The sequence below is a fragment of the Aethalodelphis obliquidens genome, unplaced genomic scaffold (genome assembly GCF_003676395.1).
Source record: "Aethalodelphis obliquidens isolate GAN/ISIS:26980383/991018 unplaced genomic scaffold, ASM367639v1 scaffold33, whole genome shotgun sequence".
In the NCBI taxonomy this organism is placed as follows: Eukaryota; Metazoa; Chordata; class Mammalia; order Artiodactyla; family Delphinidae; genus Aethalodelphis; species Aethalodelphis obliquidens.
Window position 1 is genome coordinate 19423466 of NW_020837977.1, and position 10491 is coordinate 19433956.

Consider the following 10491-nt stretch of genomic DNA (forward strand, 5'->3'; position numbering starts at 1 on the left):
ACTTCATAAATCTGATATTTCAGTCAAACTTTATAATATTTTATCCTTATAATTAATTTGGTAACTTCACTATTTCAAGAAGCTAGACTCTGTTAATTTGTTTAGATCTGATCTTTTGCTTAATGAGGTAAAATGCCGTCTGTTTTCCGTATAGATTCGAGTTCTGTGAGCCTGCATTTGTGGTTGGTAATTGTCTGCAGATAGCGTCAGACAGCCACCAGTATGACCGGGTCTACTGCGGGGCTGGAGTCCAGAAGGACCACGAACACTACATGAAGATACTGCTGAAAGTCGGGGGCATCCTGGTCATGCCTGTAGAAGACCAGGTAGCTTCCACTGTCCTTTCACTTGACGTAGGAGACGCACTTAGCGTAAGACGGGAAGCGTTACCTCAGTGAAAGGTACACTGTAAGTGTTAAGGAAGAAATAATTACTCTTCACAGATCTGTCTATAGAGGAGAACATTGAAGCGGGCTCTTGACTATTAACCAAGGCAGGTGCGGAAAAGACCCGTTAACTAGGGTTAGGAGAGCCGCGCTGAGCTGCTCCCTGGTCCGGGTGAGGGGAGCGAGTGCCACTGAATGTGGTAACTGCTTCTAGCTGAACATATGAAAAGGAAATCCTGTTTGCGGTTTGGTTTGAACTGCTTAACTCCATTCCAGAAATGAGTAAATTTTTGGATCTTCTCTTAGTATACGTAGGCGCATTTGAAAGTATTTTTCACCTATTGTCTGCCTTTGGTTTGGAATTATTAGGTATAATAAGTGTATGAAATGCTAATTTATTCAGAAAATGGGAGGCTCTTTTACTTTGAAATTTTATAAATATACATTGCAAAAAATATCTTTTATATTCATATTAACCTACATCTGAGATGATTAAAACACCTTGTGGTTTGTAAGTAGAAGATCGATTGTCCAAGATGACTGGGGCATAGTGTGGTCGTTTTGGAGTTTGTATATCTGAGGGTCCCCTAAGTTCACACATGTGATTTGCAGGTCAGAGGATTTCACCATCACCATGTACTGTGTTTGTCAGTTATTAGAAAGAATATAAAGCATTCATTAAAACACATTCTTGGAAAAATGTTACTTGAATGCTTCCGGAGTGTTGAGACTCCCAGATTAATCGTCTTTTTCTGTTTTCCTTTAAAGAGACGTTTTTAAACATACAAAATATGGTTTCCCATTGGTATTTTGTTGAATATTTATTATATACTATTGTACTAGTGTAAAATGTAATAGGCTGATTGCTGTAATATAGATTGAAGATGCTAATTCACCTTCCTTCAGTCATGAACTGAGCTAATATTTTTTCTCTAGAACTGATGGTGGGTATTTGCTGACTGGGTAAAACTTCTAATCCCCTTGTGACTAATTACATATATCTGTGAAATGTCAAGTTGGGATTAGAATTAGAATCTGTATTTTATAACCACCATGGAAGATCATGAAGTTCATTCGTTGGTACAGTAATGAAAACGTCTTTTTACTAATACAACACTTTAACCAAACAACTGAACCTGTGTGAGACGTGTGTTTTGGGGGCCAGTGGCAGGTGTGGGTTGGAAGAGTACCCCTAGAAGCCCTCAGACCCCAGATACAACCTGCAAAGTCATGCCTTTTGCACTCAAGTGTCTGTCTTGAACAGCAAGTATTTGTGATTCCTCCTGTATCATTTTATGGTAAATATTTAAACGAAAGTAATTTGCTTGTATTCAGATACAAGTGATTATATAGCAATCACTGCTGTTATTCTGTTAAAACAAAATTGTGACTGTAAGGTGATCACACTTCCAAGATAAAGCCGTTCTATTTCTTTTCTCCCTCTAAATAGTTAACACAAATTATGCGAACTGGACAAAACACTTGGGAAAGTAAAAACATCCTTGCTGTGTCATTTGCCCCACTCGTGCAGCCGAGCAAGAACGACAGTGGCAAACCGGACTCTGTGGGCCTCCGTAAGTAACCGCCGGGCCTTTCTGCCTGGACCGTGGCTTGTGTTGTTCAGCAGCTGTGCTCGGGATTAGTGGACTGTGTTAATTATGAAGAGTTAAGTAAATAATGCAGTAATACATTCCATGGATTTGTTTTTTTTTCTTTTCGATGAAGCTCCTACCTTGCGCCAGACCCTGTTAGCTGCCTTCACGGAGGCATGAAAAGGGGCAGGTCAATGAAGAGATGAGTTTGTTACTTACAGTTGTGAAATGATTAATTACGGTAAATTTGTTGGCACCATTTTCCATACAGAGGGACAGCAGACACAAAAGCCTTTCTTTAGGCTGAAAAGAGCTTGCTCGTTCCAAGACCAGCAGTAACTTTCAGGGTCGCTGAGGCTCCTCGGCTGGGCTGCAGAGGACAGCTGATGGAGACTTGCCTTGTCCTCAAGGAGAGAGTCAGTGTTGATCGGGGTGGAGTTGTTTGAAGGTAGGAAAATGGTGGAGGAAAAAGAGGGCTCCAAAGTTTTACCCTGAGCCCCTCACTGAGTGATGGTACCATTTATTGCTGTTTAGGACTGAGGGTGAATAGTTTGGAAATCGGTGTAGGAAGATCAGAGACCTTTATTTTGGCTGGGCTTGAGTTTCCCATTAGGTAGGCATGTGGGTGTCACCCCGCTGCACGAGCTAGGAGGATGGGTGAGGAGGCGCTGGGACTGGGCCTGTGATCCACCAGCTCAGAGCTGGACCACGAGCAGAGGCAGGGCCGAGAAGTGGGGGGACAGCAGTGTGCGGTGTGCAAGACCGGACTTTGGAGAAGGCGGGAGCGCTGAGCTCCCTGAGGGCTGCCGAGACCCTGAGGAGGAGCGGTGAGCGCGGCCGTGGTTGGCCCAGCGTGTATCATGGCTTTGGAGACCAATAAGTAAAGTTCTTTGCCAAAAATGAGCTTTAGAACTTTACCGTAGTAGACTTCTTCGTTTAATTTGCTTTCTAAATGAATTTATTTCATAGGAACCTGGGAGAGATTTAATTTTATTTTCAGGGTTATTTTACCCTCTTGCAACCCATGTGGTTTTGTGGTCTTTTGGGGTGTTTTTTTTAAATTTAATTTTATTTATTTTATTTATTTACTTCTGGCTGCGTTGGGTCTTCGTTGCTGCGCGCGGGCTTTCTCGAGTTGTGTTGAGCGGGGGCTACTCTTCCATGCGGTGTGCGGGCTTCTCATTGCGGTGGCTTCTCTTTGTTGCAGAGCACGGGCTCTAGGTGCGTGGGCGTTAGTAGTTGTAGCATGTGGGCTTAGTAGTTGTGGCATGCAGGCTCTAGAGCACAGGCTCAGTAGTTGCAGGCACGGGCTTAGTTGTTCTGCGGCATGTGGGATCTTCCCGGACTAGGGCTTGAACCCATGACCCCTGCATTGGCAGGAGGATTCTTAACCACTGTGCCACCAGGGAAGCCCTGGGGTGGTTTTGAGAATTAAATGAAGTAGTGTTTATAAAGTGCTTAGCAGGTAATAATGGCTTAGTAAAGAATAGTGTTGGGATTTTGGGAAGGTCAGTAAATTACACCTGTTACCCCTGCTCAAGTTCTTAACAGTGGAGAGGTGGACTTGGGGACTAGGTAGCTAGGAATTGAAATGCAATAGGATGTGTGGAGAATAAGAACACGTTTGCTTTTCTGTTAAAATAAGTTAAAATAGGTTTCTGTGTAGAGAACATTATATCATTAATTATAGGGAATAAAAATGTGAAAGAATGTTAGCACAAAAAAACTCTAAAAAATACACGTGCAAATCCTTTGCCAAACGTATTTTGTAGCTATGAAATTGCTCATATCAGCAGTTACTAAAATATATTTATAACTTTTCCTCAGGTTCATCACAAATTTTTATTCAACTTAAAGTCATATTTCTTTTTCTTTCTTTGGTATAAGACATTATAAAAATAAATTTCACAGCAGGCCCTTTAGAAGGGGTGAAGGAAAAACTCTACACCAACTAAAGGAAAACTCTGTTTCCTTTATACACCACCTGCCGAATCCTCCTGTCGTGCAGACCTGTGGGTTCTCCTCCTTGAGCAATCCTGCAGTCCTCTGCGGACCCCAGCGAGCTAGACTGTGGTCTGGTGCAGTTGTGGTGCTCGCCGGTGCTAGCATAGACCCCGCAGGCTGCAGGCTCTGTCCTCCTCCAGCTTCTCACAGGCTGCTTGTGAATCAGGCCCCCATGACCCCTCCTAGAGTTCGATAATTTGCTGGAGCGGCTCCCAGAATGCAGGAGAACAGATTACTCATTAGATTAACTGGGGAACAGCCGGATGGGAGTGATGCCCAGGGCGGGGTGTGTGGGTGGATGCGGACGTCCACGCCCTCTCTGCGCGCACCACCCTCCCAGCGCCTCCAGCTGTTCACCAGCCCAGAAGCTCCCCGAGCCTTTCTATTAGGGGCTTCTGTGGAGGTTCGATTGATTAAATCAACTCTCGGTGATTAACTCAACCTCTAGCCCCTTTCCCGTCTCTGGAGGGGTAGCCTGAAAGTTCCATTTCTCTAATCCCATGGTTGGTGTGCCCGACAGCCAGCCTAGCACCTTGAAGGGCTTAGTGAAAGTCACCCCGTAACATCAAGTCACGTGTGGTTGAAGGGAGCCTCTCATGAACACTAAAAAGCACTGCTTTTCACTTTGATGCTCTCATCACTTAGGAAATTCCACGTGTTTTAGGAGCTCTGTGTCAGGAAGGGGAAGCCAAATGTGCATTTCTTCTTATAAATCTCAGTATCACAGAGGTCAGGAGATTTCATGAACTGTTGAACTGCACCACACTGAGCCATACGAAGTTGCGGTTTTGTAGGTTAAAAATGGGGTTTGACCTAAGTCCAGTGCCCTTTTCAGTCTTACTTAACAAATAAAAATGAAAGTGCTGACTGCTAGGTTCCTATAAAATCTACATAGAGACCACCTTTTGGGAAACAAATAGAGCTGACGTGTGTGTCAGAGATAACCTTCATTGTAGTTTTGGCCTGAAAGCTTCAATTCACAGTAAAATTTTATAGCAGTCAGGACTAGTGTTGTCTGTCTGGTCCATTGAATCCTTCTCGTGACTAGAAGCATTAGGAACAAGGAGGGTTGCAGTACAGAAAATACTGGGATTTTGGAATAAGTAGGGCTGAGAATTGTCTAAAAGTGTTCGTATTATCAGAAAAACGTTTAAATGAGGCTCTTGTGGGTGCTACTTCAGGACCTGTGAGTGTTAGAAGCGACTGAATGGAGCCAGGTCTGAATCCTTTCCCAGTCCGGGTCCGGTCGGTGCTTCTGCAGTCGGGCTGTCCCGGCAGTCGTCGTGGTGATCGTGTCCCTGGAGGAGCAGGCAGTGCTGGCAGAGGAGGAGGACAGTGGACGTGTTGGGAGAGCGCCCGGGGTGTGGGCGGGTCACACCCACAGGGACGCCCGAGAAGTCCAAGTACTCCTTCTCTTCTTTGTAGCTTCTGAAGCTCTATCCCCGCTTGTTCTCTACCCCGCTTCCTGCAGTGGTCCCTTGACCTCCGGCCTCCCTCCCGCCGGCGCCCCCCGCGGGGGCCGTCCTGGCCTTTGGGGCTGATGACCCCATGACTCCCGTCTGCAGCCGGGCCTTGCCCCCAGCCCGGCGCTGGAGGGACTGCCGCGGCCGGAAAGGGCCGGCACGTCGCGTGGCCTCTGGGCCCCGAGCACCTTGCCGGCCCCTCCCCGCTTGCCTCGCCCGGCACTGACTGGCTGCCCCATGTGAAAGGCCCACGGGGTGGCGGCAGCGCCCAGACCTCCATTTAGGACACAGCGCGAGCAAAGCAAATCTTTATCTTCTCCTCCCCGAACTGTGCTTTCTCTTGGTCACGTGGGTAATCAGCGTTACATCTGCCTCGCCGCTCGGACCAAAGACTCCGCGTCCAGTCCCCATCCGTCCTGTCTTCACAGCAGAACTCAGGCTTGTCCCCTCTCTCCGCCCCAGCGTGGTCCTGTCTCATGCCGGCCCCTGGCACGCCCGCTCCTTCCCTTGCCAGCCGCCACCCCACAGAGGGGCCGGGCCGGGCCGTGCTCTTCCATTTTGGGTTTCAGTAGAGAGTCTGAAGAAAAGGTTTTGTAGCAGGCCAGGAAGTATGTGCTAAGGGATCTTGGAATTGGTCTAAAATGCCTCCTGCCTGGAGTTTTATGAAAGACCACATCTCCCGCTGCACGATGTGCCCAGCTTGTGACTGGGCAGAGCCCCGGGCACTGGGGCAGGAGGGAAGCACCCAGGACAGGATGTGTACCCTCAGGCCCTTTGTGGGGGGGTGAGGAAGGGCCCCAGGCCTCTTTCCTACCCCCCGCCCCCAAGGGCTCACAGCTGAGGGCAAAGAGCGGCCACATACACATTCGGTTAAGTGACATGATCACAGGAAGGTTGGGAAGGAGGTAGCTAAGAACAAGTACCAAAAGTAAGGGGAGAAGTGATGAAGGCTTTCTTGTGCTGTTGAACTGAGGAGGGCTGTGTTTTGTTTTGTTAGGTATTTGAGAAGAATCCTTGATAAGGGTTTTATTACCACAGGGGTGGAAACTAGGAAGAACGGATTTCAGGTGGGGACCTGAGAATTTTCTTTGTCTGGGTGCAATGCACTGGAGGAGGCCACCAAGAGGGGCGTGTGGCGCTAGGTCTTAACACCTGCGCGCCGGTGGGAAGCAGGAGTGAAGCAGACAGGGCCTGTTCCGACTCTCCCCGTGGGCTAGATAGAAGCGAGCGTCAGCAGCTTAGGTCTGTGGTGTTTCGGGGCTGCTAAAGTGTGCGCCATGATTTCTGGGGGCCCTTTACCTGTGAACCAGTTCTGCCTGTTGATTTACAGAAAGATGGAAACTGCGTGTGCATGCGTGTAACAGTCTAGAGCTCAGACTGAGGCAGCTGTTCAAACAGTGCCTTCATTTGAGGTTTTGAAACAGGTCCTTCACATACTTTTCAACATCAGAAAGTACAGAAGATGTGTAGGGTAAAAGCTCTTCTCTTCTTGTCCCCTAACTGCTTAATTCACGTGCGCTCCAGCCGTTGTAAGTTATTTATCCTCCCCGAGAGGGTTCATGCTCATACCTGGGGATGCGCACATGTCTGTACACACTGTAGACTCCGGTGCCGTCCGCTGTCCTCAGTACTGCAGTGGTCTGGCACATAGTAGGCGCGCTTCCTAAAATCTGTGTTAGATGAACGTCAGTTTTTTGTGTCCTGTCTCCTAATACTCACTAAGAAGTGAACAGTACGTAACGTTTCACTTTTTATGTTTCCCGTGTGTCTTTAGCCCCCTGTGCTGTCAGGAATCTGCAGGACTTGGCTCGTATTTACATTCGACGCACACTTAGAAATTTCATCAATGATGAGATGCAGGCCAAGGGCGTTCCTCAGAGGGCTCCGCCCAAAAGGAAAAGGAAGAGGGTCAAGCAGAGGATTAACACTTACGTCTTTGTGGGGAATCAGCTCATCCCTCAGCCTCTGGACAGCGAGGAGGAGGAGAAGATGGAAGAGGATAACGCGGGGGAGGAGACGGGCCGCGGCGCCGCCCGCGAGCAGGAGACGCCGCCCCAGAACTTGCTGAGGGAGAAGATCATGAGGCTCCCCCTGCCCGAGGCTCTAAAAGCGTACTTGACGTACTTTAGGGAGAAGTAACTTAGAGCGAGAAGGAAGAACGCCTACTGATAACTCCTTTAGTCTTGAAAATGTAGCATTGTTAGATGTTAAAAGAGAATTCTTTCTTTCATCAGAGTGAATTTTTAGTGGAAAAAGTATAACTTGTTTCTGTCTTGGTAATAAAAATGATGTATTCTGTGATTAAAAAGAATCCCTTTTATAAAATATATTTTTCTTTAAATCTTGTTAAAATTGCTGTTTTAACTTGGAGCGACTTCAAGAGTGGAATGTAACAGTAGTCAAGACTGGGTCCTTCAGACCCTCATCTGGTTCCTTACAGACTAGTAGTGGTGAGGGTTAGATTTAATCTTCCATAAGGGGAAATAATCAGGAAGCATATATGTAGTCTGATTCCAATTGCAGCCATTTGCATTTCCTCCGTGAAACCTTTATCTAACAAGGAAATCAGAAGCTTTGTGTGTTGCAGTCACTATTGCTGAGTTGCTGTAGGTCTGTTCCGGGCAATGTATGAGTGCAATAACGATGCAGATACGGAGTAACGTAGCTTTAAAAAGCCTCCTTTCAGGGAGTTCAACAGCACTGCTACTCTTGCTCTTGAATCTGTTGCCAAAAGACATGGGGAAAACATCTGCTTCTCTCATAGAGATTTTAGGAGCATGTCAAGTGAATATTAAAGTAAAACGTATATACTTAATACAACTCTTAGTTTGGGTGGACCCTTTACATTTTCAGTATTTAAAAATGATGAGGTTATCTTACTCTGAAGTTTTAGAAGATAGTATATTTAGGACGGTTTTCCCTGTAGTCCACTGTATAAAGTATTTGCTTTAAGAGAGTCCGTTGTTCTACGCGACTGTTGATGGCTCATCGGTGAATCGGCCTGAGTGGGCTGGTCACAGGTGCACTTTAGCAAAGGAAACTCCTGGTTCATTGGCAGGTTCATCCTTGACAAGCAGGGCTGCGCCAGCCTGCATTTGCTTTGAAATTCATCTTTGTAGCATAGGAAGTAGTCACAGAAATTATATGTAGGTGACCTTTTCTTTGAAAATTCGGAATCATGGTGTAATCTTTGGGACCTACACTGGGCTCATTTAATTTCTTCCCATGTTTTTATTTTGTTCTTGTTTCTTGTGGTAAAGTAACAGTGATTTTCATTTTTTTGATTAATATCCCATACTACTGTATTCATTATTTGAATGTCAGTAGTGAAACAGGTGGTAAATGCCGTTATTAGTGTTTCTTTTCTTCCTACTAGGGCATGAAGAGTCATGCCTTGTTTAAGAAAGTATACAGTGTAGCATATTTACTATTTAGTGTTCCATGGATTATATATTTTTTAGAAGGGAAAATTTGAGAGTATCACTTATCACCACCAGCATCACTGTTACAACTGTTGAACAAGTATGCTTGAGGAAACGCAATCGATGTGTAGTGGAAGGATTATTATGTCTCTGCAAAGATTCAACCGTTAGATGAATGGTTTAAAAAAAATCTCAGCTCTGGTAATTCCACACATGTAAAAACAACTGTTTGAAATAGTCTAAGCATGAATCATCCCAGGTAAATCAGGATATTTTAGTAATGTGAAAGATAATTTCGTGGAAGCTGTTCGTTTTTTACCATTGACTGGGCTTGGGGGTATCTCCACAATTTTTCTTAGGCGATGACTAAGCTGTTATTGTTAAGAAATGCCCCATTCATTTCTATCAAGGAAAAAAAAATAGTTTCATGCTATTGTCACGTTAGAAATGTTCCTTTTATTTTGAAATCAGTGTCCATTTTAGAAGTTTAATTTGGGGCTCCTGGTGCCCACATATTTTTTATCTAGCCGCCCCCCCCACCAGCTTTGTTGTTTTCGGGGCAAGTGTTCAGATAACGTCAACACGACGTTTTCTTAAATCGTGGTGTTAACTATTCATGAGGGACGTTTCTGTTTAGGATATATTTGAAGATGGAGTTTTTCATAGCAGCTTTTATTCTGTTGGCTTTGGCAAAATGTACAGTAGGTTTTCATAATCATTGCCTATTTTTTGTCATTGAAATGTATCTTTTGTGTTTTTAAATGCATTTATTTCACAGTTGTGTCTTTACTATTGACTTTAAATAAAGAAGTAGAAATAAAGAATGAAATTTTAAGCGAAAGCCCTTTTATCTATTAATGGGAATATATTAGAATGATTAAGAATATTTTGGGTGTTTATTTTTTAATGAATCATGTTATATTTGAGTGTGGATAATTGTGTTTTATAGGTGGAGAGGTAGCAAATAAAGATGAAGTAATTCAAAATGATGAGCAGTGTATTCATGGGAATTTACAGTGGGGTAATTATTTGTTTTGCGGAGAGAAAGTAGGCCTAGGGAGGGAGCACGACGACTTCCCCCCCTCAGTCAGATTGCTGCTTGGAGATGGCTTGAAATAGCACCCAGGATCTGATAGAGCCCGAGAAACTGCCGGCAACACCATTAACTACCAGGAACATCGTTTAAATCTGTACTGCTTATTGGTCCATATATCTGGTTCTAGTACTAATAAAGAAAAACGTCATTAAGATAGCACACATAGTAGTTAAAATACAAAATGTGGAAGTGTTGGTTTCCAGCTGTTTGAGAGGACAAAAGTGAAGCAAAACCTGTTAATTTATGGGAAAACTTGGAAAATTATTTTAAATAAACAGTTGCATATAACTAAGCATCGTTCTCCAGTGGCCTGCCTTTTTTCTCTTTCTAAATTTAGAAAATGTCAGTACACCTATGGATATATGCTGAATTATGGTATAGAATTGTCTGTATTTGGACATCTCATTTCCTTTTGACTGTTGCCACCGCTGAAGGGTGTAGGGTTTTAAAAAATTTATTTTTATGGGGCTTCCCTGGTGGCGCAGTGGTTGAGAGTCCGCCTGCCGATGCAGGGCACGCGGGTTCGTG

The 10491-nt window shown here is 44.8% G+C and overlaps 1 protein-coding gene across 13 annotated transcripts in view; it reads left to right on the top strand.

The window, feature by feature from the left end:
* The window catches only part of PCMTD1 (protein-L-isoaspartate (D-aspartate) O-methyltransferase domain containing 1), a 62569-nt gene extending 52313 nt beyond the window's left edge, over positions 1-10256 (top strand). For 7 of the 13 annotated variants that reach the window (XM_027128118.1, XM_027128138.1, XM_027128119.1 and 4 more), the window contains 3 exons: positions 155-326; positions 1837-1960; positions 7220-10256. In XM_027128118.1, coding sequence (XP_026983919.1) covers positions 273-326; positions 1837-1960; positions 7220-7584 — 543 coding nt within the window. In that variant the 5' untranslated portion in view covers positions 155-272 and the 3' untranslated portion in view covers positions 7585-10256. Of the gene's footprint in view, positions 1-154; positions 409-1836; positions 1961-7219 lie in introns of those variants that run through there. The other 6 variants (XR_003437427.1, XR_003437426.1, XR_003437425.1 and 3 more) reach the window with 3 other exon arrangements.
* Positions 10257-10491: the final 235 nt, after the last annotated feature.